The sequence below is a fragment of the Triplophysa rosa genome, linkage group LG24 (assembly GCF_024868665.1).
Source record: "Triplophysa rosa linkage group LG24, Trosa_1v2, whole genome shotgun sequence".
NCBI classification, from domain to species: domain Eukaryota; kingdom Metazoa; phylum Chordata; class Actinopteri; order Cypriniformes; family Nemacheilidae; genus Triplophysa; species Triplophysa rosa.
In genome coordinates, this window is record NC_079913.1 from 10,968,020 (window position 1) to 10,987,316 (window position 19,297).

At 40.6% G+C, this 19,297-nt stretch overlaps 1 protein-coding gene across 3 annotated transcripts in view; it reads left to right on the forward strand.

Annotated features, from left to right (window-relative positions):
* Positions 1-9,730: 9,730 nt before the first annotated feature.
* sema3c (sema domain, immunoglobulin domain (Ig), short basic domain, secreted, (semaphorin) 3C) overlaps positions 9,731-19,297 on the forward strand; it is a 48,488-nt gene continuing 38,921 nt past the window's right edge. The window contains exons 1-4 of one of the 3 annotated variants that reach the window (XM_057324210.1): positions 9,731-9,984; positions 10,314-10,384; positions 10,507-10,546; positions 18,138-18,301. In XM_057324210.1, coding sequence (XP_057180193.1) covers positions 18,169-18,301 — 133 coding nt within the window. In that variant the 5' untranslated portion in view covers positions 9,731-9,984; positions 10,314-10,384; positions 10,507-10,546; positions 18,138-18,168. The remainder of the gene's footprint in view (positions 9,985-10,313; positions 10,385-10,506; positions 10,547-18,137; positions 18,302-19,297) is intronic. The other 2 variants (XM_057324211.1, XM_057324212.1) reach the window with 2 other exon arrangements.

Sequence of the window (19,297 nt, forward strand, 5' to 3'; positions counted from 1 at the left end):
TTAGTATTAGTGTAATTTACTGTGTGTGGACTATGTTAGTGGGGACCTAAACCTGAATGCACACCAACTCATGGGGACCCGTGTCACTGACACGCACAAAAGCTTATAAATTGTACAGAACGATCATTTTTGAAAATCTAAAAATGCAAAAAGTTTTCTACGATCTTTAGGTTTAGGGGTAGGTTTAAGGGTTGGGGATAAAATATACAGTTTGTACAGTATACAACTCATTACGCCTATGGACTGTCCCCACGTAGATAATAAAACATACGTGTGTGTGTGTGTGTGTGTGTGTGTATGTGTAGGTGTAGGTGTGTGTTTGTAATTTTACAGCCCAATGAAAGACACTACCCTCTACTACTCTGACCGTTTCACTGTAAACAGTAAATCACTTCAAGTGTGAGAGCTGTATCCACACACACGCATACAAAGGCACTCACACACGATTGGTTTTGGCTGTAGTCTGATTGTTGTAGCACTGCAAAGCATGCAGACTGCTTATTTAAGATGAAGCTTTGAAGTGGAAGCAACTTGAGACCTTTTTGGAGCTTATTTAAGACTGTAATTTAAACACTGAAATATAGTAACCACTAATTACAACTCAGAACTACAGGAAACCCCTTAACACACAGTGACCACGCGTGTTCTACTGAAGACTGCTTATAGAATGCAGGATGCTTATAGAATACATTATTTTTCAGCCTTAAAATAATGTATTTTTTTTCAGTGGTAGAACAACTCTTAACTGGACGAATTCTACCCCCGCTGCTACCTAGGCAGCCTCATAGAGGCTACAACCATTATTGGTTATACCAATAATACAATATTTTGTTTCATGTAGAATTTATTTTTTATAATTACATGTTGTAGCGAGGAAGGCGGGACGAGAGCCGTGAGGCATGCGGGACCGGTGCGCGTACAGCTGATACTCATTACTCACGCCACCGGCCCCGCCTTCCTGCCCCACGGCTCTCGTCCCGCCTTCCTCGCTACACATGTATTTATAGGTAGGGTTGGGTATCGTTTGAATTTAATAAATTCTGATTCCGATTCTTATCGATTCCCAGTTTAAAATTCTTTTACAATTAGTATTACCATGGTTTAACTACAAATATCATGGTTAAACTGTAGTTAGCCTACTATAATGAAACTATGGTAAATTTGTGGTTGTTGTGCTTTATTACAAATACCCTACACTGTAAAAAACAATTTGTTGAGTCAACTAAAAAAACTGTTACCCCGCTGCCTTAAAATTTTTTGTTAAAGCGGCAGTCCGCAAGTTCTTTTGAGTAAAAATGAGCTAAAACCAATTATTGAGCAAGTACATGAAAGAACGGTGTTTAAAACTGTGTCATTACCCTTGCTGGATTCACCACGGAAAGCTTGTAATAATGATTTGTAATTTGCCCTGTCGGGTCGTCTTTCCCAGAGGTCCTTATATGGTGTCTTTCGTCTATGCGTCATTACGTCACATTCGTACACAGAACGAAGAGGATCCGGCTGCTGGCCCGCGTGTGGATGCGAGTGACAGGCGGTTTATAGCGTGTACTCACAACTGCTGGGTAGGATTTCATACAACGTTTAGTATTATTTATGGCGACGTTTAGTACTTTTACTTTTAAATGCCAAGCAGTGTTGACATCTGGGGATTCATCATTTGTGAAAAACAAGAACGAACGAACTGTTGACCGTTTACAAAGAAACAGGGAATGTGATCGGACTCGTGCGAAAACAAGGATTAATATTGGCAAGGCATTTCATAGGTGGCGTGAACTCCGTGATCTGAAAGGATTGTAAACGGATGCAGACATCGCTTTATTTCTTCTGAACAGGTGAGACATTTCAATAGATAACACAAAAACCGTAGCGCACTTGTTGTGTTAATACAGACGGGTACAGTTTCATCAGTTGTTCTTTCTCTCTTTATGTTCATTATGATAAATGTAATTTAAGCCCTATTCGCCCGGGATTAGTATTATCTGGGGACCTCGTGTGATTTAGAAATGACCTCACCACATCTGTATTTCATGTGGCGCGAATTAGCACGGACAAGTGAAGCCTGTGATTTTACTTAAATTTACGGACTTATATCCCGGATATGATGGCAAGGCTTTGCATATAGTATAGTTGTATGGGTGTATAATGATTTATGACCGTGCCTGTCAGCATTTAAGAAACGCGTTCGGGGATCTTCTGTCCGGTTCGCGTTACGGGAGTTTCCATGAGAAATAACAAAACTGGAGACTCCCTGACAAGGAATACGGCGGAGTGGAAGAACCCAAGCGAAGGCAACGGCAGTGAAGGGGTTAAAGTTAACAAATGACTTTATTTACAAAGACACACAAAACAAAAACCCACGAGGGGGTATAAAACAGGAACTAAACTAAGAAACAAACAGAAAACAAAAGACTTCCCACGAGGGGGCAAAACAAAAGCAAGAACAGTAAACAAACAAAACTAAAGAACACAAAAACAACTTACTTAACAAAACAGGATCACGGACAGGACAAGGCAAGGCTGAGACGCTGAGAAACACCAAACATGGTACACGCACAGAACGCAATACACCAGCACAAGACAAAGAAACAAGAGGGTATATATAGGGAAGACAAACGAGGGATAATTACACGGGGCAGGTGTGGGACATTAAACACTCAGGGAAAGATCACAAGGAAACGAGAGGAGCGGGGCCAATGACGAGACACGAGAAAACACATGAGAGGAATAAACAAACAACTCATGGTCTTCTCACATACAACCTAAGGACTCTGCCCCGATCCCACCACACGACTAGAATTTCATAAACAAGACGGTGGGACCGTGACAGAGCCCCCCCCTTAATGAACACCCCCAGGTGTTCACCAAGGGGTTGACAAACAAGACATGACAGACTGGGACAAGGACAGGAACCAAATGCACACAGACAACATGACCAAAGGCAAAACAGACAAAACAATTACTGGGTTGGGGTGAGACAACAAAAACAACAAACATGGGAGGGGGGTGGGCCAAACAAGGGCCCATAGGGGGCAGTCCAAAAGGGAGGTGGGGAGAAGTCCCAGTCCCCGGCTGCGCTCGAGGGCGCGAGTCCTGGGGGACTTAGGAGGAGTCCGGGGGAACAGTCTTTGGCCCTGGGAGTCTCCCAGGGACCGGCTGGACAGGGCTTGACGCCGGCTGGAAGGCCGGCTGGACAGGGCTTGACGCCGGCTGGAAGGCCGGCTGGACAGGGCTTGACGCCGGCTGGAAGGCCGGCTGGACAGGGCTTGACGCCGGCTGGAAGGCCGGCTGGACAGGGCTTGACGCCGGCTGGAAGGCCGGCTGGACAGGGCTTGACGCCGGCTGGAAGGCCGGCTGGACAGGGCTTGACGCCGGCTGGATCACCGGATGGACGCGGCTGGATCACCGGACTGGACGCCGGCTGGATCACCGGACTGGACGCCGGCTGGATCACCGGACTGGACGCCGGCTGGATCACCGGACTGGACGCCGGCTGGATCACCGGACTGGACGCCGGCTGGACACCGGACTGGACGCCGGCTGGACACCGGACTGGACGCCGGCTGCACCGGACTGGACGCGGCTGCACCGGACTGGAGCCGGCTGCACCGGACTGGATCACTGGACAGGACTGGACATCGGGCTGGACACCAGACTGGACACCGGACTGGAAGGAGCCTGCGCTGCCCGCCGCTGCCTCTTCTTCTTCAGCCGAGCCACCCGCCTGGAGGTCGGCTGAAGGAAGGATGTAGAAGGCATGGCTGGTTCCGGCTGGGACTCCTCGGAGGTGGACTCCCAGGATGCTCGCCTCCCCCGCTTGCCAACGAGGTGGATGGTGGAGAGGCTGCCGAGAGTGGGAAGGATGGAGTGGCGGTGCCCACAACCCCGATCTGCAGGGAACCACGCTCAGGAATCGTGACCAGCGGAGATGGGTAGCTGGTAATTGCTGAGGCCGTGGACTCCGATCGTTCCGCGGCGGACAGCCACACAGCGTCGAAGTCCAACGGTCTCAACGCCCTCATCTCCGCCCGCAAAAGTGGGTCCCTGAGACCGGAGTTAAATAGCACCGCGAGCTCCTCCTCCCCGAAGACGCCATTCTCGACGACGTCCAGGAACCTGTCCACGTACTCATCCATGCTCTCGTTCCCCTGGCGAAGTCCGCAGAGGAGGCGAGCTAGGTGGGACCGCCCGGTGCTCATGCTGCCTGCTGGGTTCAGTATGGCTCGTGATTCTGTCACGAATTGGCAGAAGAACCCAAGCGCAGGCAGCAGTGAAGGGGTTAACAAATGACTTTATTTACAAAGACACACAAAACAAAAACCCACGAGGGGGTATAAAACAGGAACTAAACTAAGAAACAAACAGAAAACAAAAGACTTCCCACGAGGGGGCAAAACAAAAGCAAGAACAGTAAACAAACAAAACTAAAGAACACTAAAACAAATTACTTAACAAAACAGGATCACGGACAGGACAAGGCAAGGCTGAGACGCTGAGAAACACCAAACATGGTACACGCACAGAACGCAATACACCAGCACAGAACGCAATACACCAGCACAAGACAAAGAAACAAGAGGGTATATATAGGGAAGACAAACGAGGGATAATTACACGGGGCAGGTGTGGGACATTAAACACTCAGGGAAAGATCACAAGGAAACGAGAGGAGCGGGGCCAATGACGAGACACGAGAAAACACATGAGAGGAATAAACAAACAACTCATGGTCTTCTCACATACAACCTAAGGACTCTGCCCCGATCCCACCACACGACTAGAATTTCATAAACAAGACGGTGGGACCGTGACACTCCCGGTCAAAACGGCAGTGTTGGCAGCTCCATTTGTGCCATTTGTTTCTGTTTATGTTCTTATTTGTTTCGTGTTATATCATCTGCCATGTTATCTGTGTTTATTATGCGCTACTGATGTACAGTGACCACCAGTGTCACAGGCCACGACTCAAAACATCAGACTCATCCGCGCAGTTGAGCAGTGCTGAATCACAACTCACGTAAAGAAATACTTCCGCACATCACCTGCAGTAGCAATTACAAACTGAGATGGCGACAAAGAGGCCAATCCTACGGACTGCCGCTTTAAATTGACAATAAATTTCTTGTACTGCGAGGGAGCGCAAGGTCCGGAGCGCTTTGGAAAGGAGAAATCGACCAGTCCCGCGTTTTTAGACGCGAAATGTGAATGTAACCTTTCGAGAAACAGATTAAATTACATTTAGACATTATGTTAAATGTTTAAAATGGGGTTTTGGGCGTTTGGGGTTGTGGACGATCGCATCACGCTGTCAATCACTCTCCCCTACATTTCGAGAGAACCCCGAATCGCTTTTTATCGTATCCCTCAATACACGAGATAAAGAGGAATGGCTATTCATCTGTAACTCGCAATACATGGGCCAGAAAGGGCAGGAAAACAATACTGATAAAACAAATCAAACCAAAATAATGCAATCTAACTTACATATTCTTGTTGTTACCCGCACTCAAGGACTTTTACCTTGCATGAGTGAAATAGCTGCCCGGTGGCTTTGAATCCATGGCCGCCTAATGCCACGACTTGCCTGCAGGGACTTTGGCTTCATCAGCACCATCTGACGAGATAAAATGGATTCTATATTTAAACCGTTGCGTTTTATTTAAGTTGTAGTGTGTCGTTGTGGACAAGGACGAAAAAAATTAACGTTACATGGAAAACATACCCTTTCTACTGTGTTGCAATGTCGCGTCTCTGGTTGACACGGTGTGACAATTACAAATTACTTTACATGAACTGCGTCAAAAATATACCCTAAATGCTTCACTGGGTATTTATGGATGTTGCTGAACATTTCTATCGTAAAACACATTAAAGCGTTGCTAATTACATTGTGTGTTGCACTGGTTTACCATTAACAGAATCTCCTCAAACTTCTGTAAACAGCAACTCCCGCCTTCTTTGATTTGATTGGCCATCATAAACATTTTGGCTGACTGAGCTGAGCAAACACGCCAAGCTGCTAGCCTAGTAAACGCACGGGGTGGTAAGATTAGTTTACAATATAGTTAAAACCATTGTGAAATAATACTAATTAAAAACTCACCGTTAATGCAGAGAGAAGAATGTCTGTCAGGGTCACCAAGGCGGGAAACTGAGAGACGTGCAGGAGATCCTTGAGCTGCTTCAATCTCGCGATACTTGCAGTAAAAACCAACGAAAATATGATGCAGTTGTTTCAAGAAGCATTTTTTAGTTTAAACAACAATTTTGCTCGTTAATTCAACTTTCACCCTAGTTGAGAACCAAGAAACTTATATTTTCTCAACAATTTATAAAAAAATTGTTGTGTCTACAAATAAAAATAAGTTGAAACAACTGAAACCGACAATTATTTTTTACAGTGTAGTTAAAATGTGGTTACCATAGTAAAAATATGGTTAAATTTCATAAGAGCTTTTATTGAGATATCAGCAGATCCAATCACGTGCACTTTCTGAAAATGTTCACACAAGGATGGATAAGAGGAATCGAAATTAAAATTTTATATCAAGTATTCGATTCGCAACCGTTCGATTTCAATTCCATTGTAACTGATTTTCGATTCCCAATCTTATTTATATGTTAATGCTTATTTTCTGTAAATTCCTGATATTATATATCTGTACTACTTTGTCTAAATTTTAAAATATTAAAACACAAAAAAGTCAACGCAATGATAAAAGTAAATATAGGCACCCAAGCATTGTACTATACAGCATAAAAGATAAAAGCTGGAGCAGGTAAATGAATTAAAACTCAATTTCAGTTTAATTCAATTCAGATTGATTTCTACAGCACTTTTCAAAGTTTTGCATTATTGCAAAGCAGCTTTACAAAAATACAGAACAAATAAGGAAATATATAGACAGTAGAAATATAGATTTTTTTTATGACAATACAGAAATAAGGTTAAAAGAAATAATGTAAAATATAAAATATTTATTTCATAAAGGCTAACAAACTGTGAATGGGATTTTAGAATGTTGGTGTTTGTTGCCATTTGTTGGATCAGTGTGAGTTAGCCTTAAGATGTACATTAGCAATACAAACTGTAAGAATGATACAAGTCAGGCAAGAGTTAAGTCATCTAAAGTAGTATTTAACGCATCTTAAATAGGCAGACATGAGAATCCAAAATTAAATACCCAACATCAGCCAATAAAAATCCATTATTTGCAGATAACCGATTTGGTCACAATGCAGATTTAATTTTACAACTACCACATGGGATTCAGCACTCAAGATGTGAGCTCTCAAGAAGTAAGATAAAGGGGAGATAATTTCATTTTTGAATTGACTTCAAGATGTCCTTTTGTTTCCCACATGGGGCAATTCAGCATGCTTAAGGTTAAAAGATTACAAGACGTGACCCCATTCTGGTGGACTTTTATAGGCCTAGCCACTTCCTCTGTGACCTTTAATGAAGGTGTGATGTCTTCATTGAAAGGTTCAGAATTCATATACTGTACAGCTGCGTGGTGTTGGCGTTCTCCTGTGTATTCATATTCAGAGTTACAGTAATAAGACACCTGTCTGCTTTTTATTCCTTACAGTACATGTATTATAGTGATGTTGTCTTGTCTTGATAGCTTTTAAGACATAAATATAGCTTATCTGAGACTCAAAACTGAATCTTGGACTTGGTCTCAGCTTCTGATCGTAGACAAGATTTTTTTCTGTTTTGAGAAAGTTGATAATTACCTCAACCACAAATCTGTTTGCCATTATAAGGATTTATGTGAATTGGCCACTTTACATTACATCTTTACATTCTCTAAAGATAATAAATAAAAGCTTTGATAAAATTCAGCATTTTCTCTTTTCCAGCCTGAATTTGTCGGACTAACTGAATCTTGGCCTTTAGGGTCCTAGACGTGCTTTCGGTCTCATTTTGAGGTGTGGTATTAGTCTGGGTCTTGGATTGTCTGGTCTCCAGCTTTGAATCTTTAGAAAAAGACCTCTTGGTTCTATTTTATTTCAGTGTCATGGCTTATTTGCTGGACTATCTATAGAATTTATGTGTGGGTACAAAGGTATAAGGTTGAGCCCTAGCCCCCCATCTAGCAGTATAAAGATGTGCTAGGTGGGCACACCTCATTACAGGACTCAAGTCAAGTCTACTCAAACCATGTAGTTTGTTGTCCCACGTTGACTTTAGAGGTGTCTGCACGGGTTTCTTTTCCTTCTCTGACATAGTTTCGAACATTTTGGCTAGCGTTCACATGCCAACTGCAGATTCAGCTTTCATCGTCTGCAAATCATATCTTGGCAGTAGTACTGCAGTGGTGAGGGCAGTTCTGACTTTCCTTGCTGAAGTCTGCACAATGTGGTCTGGAAATTGACTCCAGAGCTTCCAGCTCCCTGCACTCCTTCGGAAACTGGAATCTTGGACAGAAATACCATTTAATCACGTCTGTGGATGTGCGTAAGGAGACATTTCTGTGGTGATTAATGGGAGCTTTTATTGATGGTAGGAAGATAGTTTAATCCAGCGGTTGGTGGCTAGTGCGTCGCAAACCGAAAAATCGCATCCTATTTTCTGTCCTGATGCGCACGACAGGGAGGAAAAATTATGCAGATAATGCAATGCAACAAATTTGACAGAGTCATGTATTTTTACTGTATTAAATTGAAGGGGTTCTTTTGTCCTATATTTTTATTATTGATGTCAAAGACTGTCTAATCAAATTCTGTAGACGGTTTCATCGGACATATACGCCTGGCACGAAGTTAACTTCCAGTTTGGCTATCGGTCTAGCTAGTGGCTAGTTATATAACTATTTACTTTATATTTAATTTATATTCATATTATTTTTTATTGTATTAAATTAAATTAAATTAAAATAAAACTACTCAACAGTTATTCATTCTTTGCGGAGGTCGACCAGAAGTTAAGTTTCGGCCGCATAACGTTTGTTTATGTTGTTGCCCCTGAAACCGTCTATTGCAGTTAATGGTAAAATGGTGGAGACTCTTCAAATTAGGCAGATGCCAATATGGACAATACTATGTAAAGAAAAATGAAAATACGATCCAAACTGTGGGTTCCATTGCAATGAGGATAAACATGATTGTGACCACAGCGTGTTTTGTGGTATTTATTATTGGCAGCCTAAAGCATGAAACCATCAAAATTCAATAGACATGTAGAAACCAAAATCGTCCTTTTGCTTTTCAACCTATGTCATGTACATAATGTTGCATGCCTTTTATTCACAGTTAGCAATTCATGGTATTTAATGTAAGGTTAATATAATATGCAGAGTCAACTAAGATGCATACTGGTGGTAAACCGCGGTGGCTCTGCGATGCTGTGAATACGTTGTTTTGTTTGTTTTAGAATCTTAATAAACACGACGCAGCATCATTTGTATCATCTGTTTGTCTACCCAATGGAAGACGGGGAATGTTTGAAGTATACACAGTTCTTTTTGTTGACGTTAGTGCCACACTTAGCCTTTAAATGTTTGATACCAAGATCATTTTAGCCTGTTTTAGGGACTGTGTTGGTTCTTGATGTCCTGTGTAAAGGATGAGTCTTGGTTGATGAGGCGATTGTTTAAAACCTAGAATCTTAACACTGGAATCCGTCTGCTGCTGTGTCTGCAAGTGAAGAGACACATCGAGTACTGGAATATCTGTTCAGCTATTTGTTAAAGAGGGAGAGAGCGAGAGAGAGAGAGAGAGAGGAGGGGAAAGAAAAGAGGAGGGGTGCTTAAGAGAAGAGTGTAATAGGAAACCAGTCCACCCATCTCACTCTCACTCTCTCTCTCTTTACCTCTCTCAACCTCTCACTTCCCTGTCCCGCTGTCAGCTGGATGGAATAACACCTCTCTCTACTCTCACTGTGGAAGTTAACACTGTATTTGTACGTCTCTGGCTACGGTACCGATCCGCTCTCTCAGGACTGATCCTGGTCTGTGAAGACAGCATAGGACGCCTCAGAAGGTGAGTCCTGCATGGGGCAGATGGGCTCCTGTGTGAGCGGAGAGGGGAAGATTTAGATGAGGGGGTTCTCCGGGCGAACAGGTGCAGACTCCCACCGGAGACCCAAGGAAATAATAAGACCTCATACATGCGTCAGCCGCTGAAAGAAGCGTCTATTTTAAAAAACTGTTTTTGAAACGGACACTATCATAGTTGTTATTTGGGATCTGTGTTGACAGAGATGTTTTGCTTGAAGGAGATCGAGTTTATTATTTTAGGGAATTGTGATCAAATGCTTTTAAAAAGTTAAACTTTTTCATTTTAATCATTTTTTGTTTGGCTTGAACAAGGTTTGAGAGTCTTGGCTGGTTCGACTGGTTTTGGGCACTTGTCTAGCTGGAAAACGTACCACTTTAATCTGGTAAATATCGGTTTCTTTCAATTTCATTTGTTTAGTTTTTTTAATCCATTTAATATTTCTGGCTGCATATTTATGCTTAATATTTATTATATCTTACTTTTCCTTTTTATGCATTTTTGTAGTGAACCGAATTCCACAGATAGCCGTTAAACATTTAAAGAGGTAAATTATCAATGTTACATCTTTGTATTACATAAGCAATGTTCTGAATTGTAGACATAGAGGTCTGTAAACAATAATCATGTTTTCAAACATTACTCTCAATCTGATCACTCATCCGGGCAGCTGATATGAATTATGTTGTGTGGACAGAGCGATAGTTATTGGTAAAGGCTTTGGGGAATATATGCCATGTGTCTTGGGGAGCAGGACATCAGTGAGTGTGAATGAGTCATGGGAGTTTGAGACAGTGATGTTATTATTTTATAACTCTGCTCTAAAGATAGCGTTTGGGATTTGGTGAAATGTAAAATGTCATATTTAAATGGGTTTTCTATCGTCGCAAAATGAGTATGTGCCTGCCGGGGAATGTTAATGTGCGTATGAGAGTTGGTGAATGACAGGGTGTGGTGAGGGGACTAATGGGATGGGCATTCCTCAGTAACCAAAAAAATATCCACACAAGAAAAATGAAAGTAGGTTTCTTTTCTCTCAGTTATAAAATCACTTTCTGTTTGTGTCAATGTAAGGAACACACTTAAACCATGTAATAGATCTCTACAGACCAAATATTCAAGATTTCATTCATTGTAAAAAAATCCTGTAAAAAAAGAAATTTCCTGGCAGATGGGGCAGACAGTTTTTTACTTTTAAAATTACACGCTTTTAATCTTTTTCTTGTAAATTTGCAGTCTTTGCCTGTAAATTTATTGTAAAGTTTTTTTTTTACCGTATTTGAACATTATGTGAAAAGTCTGTAAAAAAACACCGTAAAATTACATTTATTATACATTATATGTAAAAATGTACTATTACAGTTTTTTGCATTGTTGACCATTTGTCACATTATTTTGTTTCCAATAAATTATGCAATGTATAAAAGTGAAGTACTGGAATATTTTGTTCATAGATATCTAATATGTTATTTAAGTGTAGTCTTTGAAATCACAGTTTTAAATCAAAATTTGCCATTCTTGTGAATCGTGTAGAATAGATCCTAAGAGGTTTTTTTTGGAGGGGGGGGGGCTGGGGGGTTGTGAATTATAAAATGTAGACCTGGTGCTTTTTCTGAAAATTCAAAACACAGAAACAGGCAACATCATAGCGTCAGGCAATCGGTCTGCGGATGCGTCAGGAACATAGACTGTATAAAACATGGACACAGTGTCCGTGACCTCCCCTGTAGGTTTGTGAAAAGCAATTTTGAAGCCTAAAATGGGCAGACCTGGTCGTCACCATCTTGGCACCATGTCACCGCCCGACGCTCCCGGATAATCGAAAATGGACAAAAAGGCGGGACGTGGGTGGAGCTGAGGTGCCTGGTTGGTGAAACTACCTGTCACTCAAGTGGCCACGCCCTTAATTAGGCAGAATTTTAATGCTTAATATAATTGAAATGGATGAGTTATAAAAAATTCACCCCCTCACAGTTGTCTAAAAGGGCAAACTTATCTATATAGACCAAAATCACTTTTTGTACCAGGCTGTAAACATGTTTTAAACATGCTCAATGAGATTCTGCTGTGTTGGTTTCACGAAAGAGACCGGAAGGTTGACGCACGGTCCAAACATAATGTTTGCGCCCTTGAAAGGCACTGAAGGGGATGCAACACGAAGTGTCGTCTCGGATAAGATACTCAGTTTGCCAAGTGTGATCCAAACGGCTATTTGATGAAATAACCAATTGCCAATCTCCCTTCAGAAATCCCACATCAGGAGCTATGCCCTGCTAAGTGAATAGGGCACTTAAGGAATGATTTAATGAATAATTGAGCTGACCATGGTTATGTGTTAACATCAATATTGTTTGCTAGATATGCAAAAGTAGTAAACCAATTTTTCTTAAGATGTATTTAAAAGTCGCAAAATAACAATTGGGTGTTTAATATTTGCGTATGAGCTTCACATTGGTCATACGTCATGTGATTAGCTGCTGCTACAGTATGTCATTGAAAAACTTGTGCAGGCCAATACATGTTGACCAGCAAATTGTGGCTGGTGTGACAAAGTTAGTTGAAGAAAATATTGTCTTTTTTTTCTTGTCAGAGTGTGCCAGAATGCATAAATTACTGCATAATTAAATGCATAACAAAAACTTTCTTATGGGGGAGAATGCCCCCACACCCCACGGGGATTTAAACTGTACTGTATTGTGTCACCTTTTTCACCTCTTCCTAGTTTGCAGGTCTGAGTTAAACAAGCAAATAAACCTTAGTTTAGCAGTCAATACTTTATTCCTTAGAGTCAGGGCTGAGATTATGTACAATATCTACATACCCTCTGTATCAAACACTTGTCCAGCACCATTTTTGATATGGACATGATGCTTCAAATAATGTATTTGGCTAAAAAGAGCTGTGCTTTTCATTTTCTAACTTTCTAACATTATCAGAATGGCAATCTTCCCCTGACGGACAACAGAATGGTCAAAACATATAAATAGGAAACATATAAGAAAATCTATACATTGAATGCACTGTAAGCCACTTTGGATAAAAGCATCTACCAAAAAACCCAGTTCCAATATCATCCAAATCTGATTATTCTTATCTGTTTGAAAACATCTCGAAAATACTTTTTACTTCCTTCCATCTGTTTAATCCATCTCAGGTGAGCCAGTTCTTAGTTGGACCTGTTATGTTTTCTGTGAGCAGCAATAATTGCTTCTGACTGACAGTTCCATAAAGAGGAAGATGGTCAATTTATTAAGCAGATAGCCATGACAAACACAAGACGATAAGCTTGATGTTAAGATGCGTATGTATTGCAGTCCAGAAATTAAAATGTCAATCAAAAACATTTTTTTTAGTAATATAGTAATATTCAATGGAATGTGCTTTGAGGATACTGTGTCAGCCTTTAGCTAGAAGTGAGGAAAATGTGAATGGGACTTGCCCATGCATACATTTATGGTGCAATTCTAGCGTTTCAGTAGTTCAAATGTTAATGTAATCCTGAATGGAGATGAAGGTAAACATCTTTAGCTTGCTCAAAGTACCCCGTCCCCAAGTCTCACTTCCGGATTAGTAATGACTTGTTGTAATGTAGAGCTGGGGTTGAGGAGGGATGCCAGGAGGAATGTCTCAAGAGTGAAGTAAGCGGCGGTTTATATTTCCTTACTCAGTCAGGTTAAAATGAACACTGTAAAAAAAGTTCAGTCTCTTTAAACTCTAACACGGGTTCACACCAAACGCGAAGTAAGCGTTTTGCGCGAGCAAATTACATACAAATTCAATGCAAAGACGCGTATAGACACGAACTCGCGGTAGGTGGTGCAAATGACACGAATCGGGCGGCGCGATTTCCTCGAACACGCTTCAATCTCGTCTTCTGCGAAGGTTGAACATATTTGTCAAATCGCGTCACTCACGCGAAAATAACGAACTTTTCCCGCAAGTAATAAAGAGCTCGGAAAGCGATTGTTCGTGTTTGGTGTGAACCCAGCATTACTTTTCTGTTGAAAAATGTTCAATTGGCTTAGGTGAAGTTTTGTAAATTTTATCAACGCCTGTTGAAAAGAAGCTGTTGAGTGGTAAATTTATGAAACCTCATCTGAGTCAATTAAAACATTTAGATGTAACCAGTCACTAGAAATTTTTGAGCTGAGCTCTAAATTTTTTACTTGTTTAGAACTTCATGTTGTGTGTGTTTGACACTGTTACAAGTTTTTTTCTATCTATTGACAGAAATGTAATATAATATACAAAACTATGTCTTCAGATGTGTATAAGATCTTACACAATGAGGCGTTATGATTTTCTTACCTTAGAATGAGCTATTTTAGCTCCCCTTGCATGTTGTTTCTACAGTAGCCCTAAACGCACAAACTTCTCTACAGAGCTTGTTTCGTAAATACATTTATCTTCTTCAGCATAGAAGCGAAAACGTGACAACAACTTAGTGCTGTGTCAGCCTCCGTAGTGCTCCGAAAGGGAGGGGTGGGGTGAGCCGTTGGTTGCAAGTTGCAACTTCACCACTGGACGCCGCTAAACTTCACCACTAGTTGCCTCTTAACTTCATACACTGGACCTTTAAGAGTTTAGGTTTGTTGCTCAATTGGTAGAGCATTTTGTTAGCAATGACTCTAAGAAAAAAAATCATTATGCATGCAAATATGTTAATGTAGCATACACAATTTTGCTTGTGTTAGTATGAAAGGCGATAATAGACTTGTATGAAACAGATGGTGGTTTATGTGTCATTGACGAGGCCGATCATCAGAGGACTCACCGTGTCGGTCCAGTGATGATTCTGTGATGACCGGTGATGATTTTAGCAGCTGACGGCTGATAGCCGTTATTGTCCAGAGAACTAGCCTCCAGCCAGCTAAGAGCTTCTCTATCTCCTGTATTCTCTGCCAAAGACATTTCAGCCTTCTGCAGTTTATCATATGCTCAAACACACACACACATACTGTATATACACAAATGCGCACTTGTATATAGTTACTCAAGTACAAAACAATGTGGGCACTCTGAACACTTTCTGTTCAACCTATCACAAAAACATTTTCAATTTATTACGCTATGTCCATAAAAATGTGTGTGTGTACAAAACCAGTTAGGAATGCTTGGCCAGGGCTTTAGCTTGCGTAACATTGTATGTATTTTCATTACTTTGCCAGTAACACACCTCAGTGCTCTAGGGGGTGGTAGAGTTATCTTCGAATGTTATAGCTAGCTATAATGTTATAACTGGCACAAAATAAGTGGAGATGAGTAAATGGTTACAAATTATTCTCTGTAGACCTGAGCGAGAGGTTAATGTGGGAAATTGTGGGACATAGGTTAAGGTATACTTTACACTAATAGTAGTTTAGAAAGGTTAAACTTTATGCTAAAGAGGAAAAATACCAGGTAGAAGGAAATCCTTGTAAGAAGGTGGGAGGTGTGCCGCACACATCCTGAAAAGTGAAGCCAAAGCAATTTGATCGCGCCCTAGTGGCTGGATGGAATATAGGTCATAAACCCTGCACTCTCCATGTAAACGAACAAAACAGGGATCATGGGTGGGACGTTGATACCGCAGCTCCACCTCGCGCTCACTATTGCGTAGACTCTGGGTCAAAATGATGTAATCTGCGCAATATGCCAACGGCCATGTCTTGGACATTTTGGCCTGTATTGATTTGAAACTAAATTAATGCTATGGGTCCACTAGTCCCCCAAAATTCCGGCTGAGTAACACAAACATGAGCATCAAACAAGGTTTAATTACATCGCTATTATATCACATACTGATTTGAAATGCAGTTAGCATGCTTTCATTGTGGTTAGACCGAGGTTAAGTTAACAAAGGGTTTTGACCTGATGTACTTGAGAACTTTACTTTTTCCAATTAATTGTGCATAAATATTTTGACTTTATTGGTTGTGCTTTCAACTGTTGGCCATTCCGAAGACAACAGATCTCTGGAGTCTTGAGTGGTATTGAATTGATTCTTCGGTGCCAGTGTACACATCGGTTAACTTGTTGAGCAAGATTCACTAATTGATCATTATTGTTTTCGAACCACAAACAGTAATTTGACTCATCCCTCAAAATCATGTTTACAGCACTAACACTGGAAGTCTATAAAGCAAAAAAGAGCTTTGCTAAGCAATATTTTCTTCAAACTGCTGCAACATGACGGTAATTGACATGGAAAAGAAAACTGACCGTTAAGGCCCAATATAGACCGTTTCATCGGACACGCGCGCGCTTGACCCCCAGTTAACTTCCGGTTTAATATTGCAACTATTTTATTTTATTTAGTTTATGTTAATATTTATTTATATTATTATTTTATTGTATAATAATTGTATTAAGTTCTTTAGTTTGGTCGCATTTAAAGAAACCGTATGGTACATTGACATCTAGCGGTTGAGCTTGGTATCGTCTAAATTAAAAAAAAAAAAGTTTAGCCAAGTAACGGTTCTTCTCGGTTTCTTTTGCTTGTTATCAGAAATAATCTACAGGCACTCTATTGTTTGTGAATTTGTACCGGAAGTTCAGTTGGGGTCACAAAAGTGCGCATGCGCAGTAACGTTTGTTTATGCCGTTAAGATGAAACCGTCTATATTTACGGTGAACTTCCTCATTCTGCTTTTTTTACAGAAAGAGGTTTTAAACTGGAACTCTCAAATAGTTTGAAACAGCTGAGCATCTGCATACTGTTTGCGAACATTTGGACACTATTTACACCGCTGTGGGTGATTTGAGGTAGAGTGATTTTTCATCAAAGTCTTAGGCCACCTGTTAGAGTGCATCATTATTTGGGCCAATTGTGTTAGAATTTAAAAGTCCACGCTAGTAAGCAAAGCAAACTTAAAGTTGGCCTAGTTTTGACGAAATGTACTATTCAGTTGGTTTGCAATGACAAAACCCATTGGTTCGCTATGTACTTACAGTACATCAGGGACTTGAAGGCCCGCTGTAGTGCCCCCTAAAGGCAAGTCCTTGAAATCATGTTTGTTCAACATTTATGGATTTTCAGACGCTTTTATCCAAAGCCACTTAAAGTGCATTTGAGGTGTGCATATCAGCATGTGTGTTCCCATACTAATGCAGTGCTCTACCGTCTTAGCCTCAATAAAAACTTGTCTATGTGTGAACTGTATGTATCAGTAGAAGTGATCAAGTTCACATACTCAGTACTTTTCAGGTCTACTTTGAACTAACAACGCGAGTGTTTTTTTTTTAGGTATTCATGCATGTCTGCTGAATGTGAACACACCCTATGAAGTGAAACTCATAACTTATGGAGTCAGACATCCGTTGTAGAGGTCTTCTACAACGTTCACATCAATCTTTCACATGATTCATGTATAAGACATGAGCAGAGAGAACTCGCTATTCACCAGCACTCCTCTGCTGTCCTGCTGCTCTCCCTCCTACAAGACAAGTATTATTAATATATAATTATGAACTGCATGTATTGTTGTTTTCCAAGAGAGTTGCGGTCGGAGAAGCCTCTCTGTTATCCCTGGAGCACAGAGCAAAAGTTCCACCACAGGAAATCAAAGTTCTCTACATGTATTATTGAACTTGTGTTGTCCCATAATAGACTAGAAAGGAGAGAAACAGAAGAGCGGACGTTCGTTCTTTTGTTAGACAAAACAAGGGTGTTTCTTTGAATGTGTTGAGAATTGTCTATACTCGGACATTCCTATTTGATTTGTACAAGACTTCACTTTGTGAAGGTAAATGAATGACTCAGGATGGACATGGGCCATTGTTTATAGAGCCATGCTGATATTGTGCAGTAGCTGTAGATCCGTTTCATGCCAGTTTCCTTGGACTTATTAACTAAAACACGTACAGGAGTTCATTTAAAAGGGATATTTTGAGAAATGTCTCGATGGGATTTGTGTCCATACAGTGGAAGTCAATGGAAGTCCACTACCAGCGTTCTTCTAAATATCTTTTGTGTTCTGCCGAAGAAAGAAAGTCATAGAGGTTTGGAATGACATGAGGATAAATATAAATACTTTTTTGGTGAACTATCCATTTAACATGTAAAGTGCATCAAAAGTGCAAACTTCACATTATACTTTATATTCTTGAGCTTATTCAAAATTAGGGTTTTGTCTTTTTTTCTCACCATCTCATCGCAGGTGGGCTGCCCTGAGTTGACCCTCAGCAGTCATGGGGAGGTCAAGAGCGATGTGGGTTCGGCCGCTGGGGAAGGCCGTGCAGTTGTTCTCTACCCTCCTCCTGTTTGTTACCTGCATCTATGGTCTTTCTCCACCACAGCCGCGAGTCTTCTTGACATTTCAAGGTAAGAACGGTTAACATCATACTCCAATCAAGGCACTTCCCTTTTAGATTGGTCTTTCTTTAATTATAAGACTACTTCCTGATGTTCCTGATTAAGAAATAGCAGGAGGGAAATTGTTCTGTTATGACATCATGTCCTCTCTTGATGAGATCACTTCCCTTGCTTAAGAAATGCTCGTCATCAGGTCTGGTGCTGTAGGACAGATTGAGGGGTTTTTTGTCCCTCAACTTTTGTTTTTAACTCTGTCTCAAAGAAATTAGATGTTTTTATTTTTTATTTATCTGCATTTAAATATGGGACCACTTACATCAGATAGCACAACATCAATTAATTTCATTGACTTGTGAAGGTCTATTGTGTTGTGTGTTTAATGATACTAGCTTTCTCAGCTTACTGAAATGATTTGGGGATTGGGTCTGATTTTACGACAATATATAAAATTGAGGATGTTTACTGATCAATTGGCACCTGGTATTTTGTTCATTTATTGGCAAAAAGGTTATACATTTAATATACTGTAATATACAAGTTTCACTTTTTGAATGGAATTAGTGAAATAAATCAACTTTTTGATGATATTCTAATTATATGACCAGGACCTGTATACCTTAATCATATTTTTAAATTAGTTATGTTGTAGAACTGCATAATGTTTATAACCAGTGGTGGAAAATCCAAGATTCAATTATATTTTAAAATCATATAGACACTGAAAACCCCAATATATGTTTATATGAAATTTTGATCAAATTTGGAGGCTATAACGTGGATAAAACACTTCAGCCAAAACCCTCTCGTTTGTATAAATGTAAATGTGGTCTGAAGAGAAGAGTTAACAACTGTTACCAAATCTCAATTTGGTTGTAATTGATGTTGTATATTCCAAAAGTGATGTTTCAGTTCTGTAAATGTTGCCAAGTTTTGGAGGCTTTCAAAGCCATACGTTAGGTTTCAAGTGCTGTAAACAGCTGTGTCATGGTTGTTATTGTTCCCTGA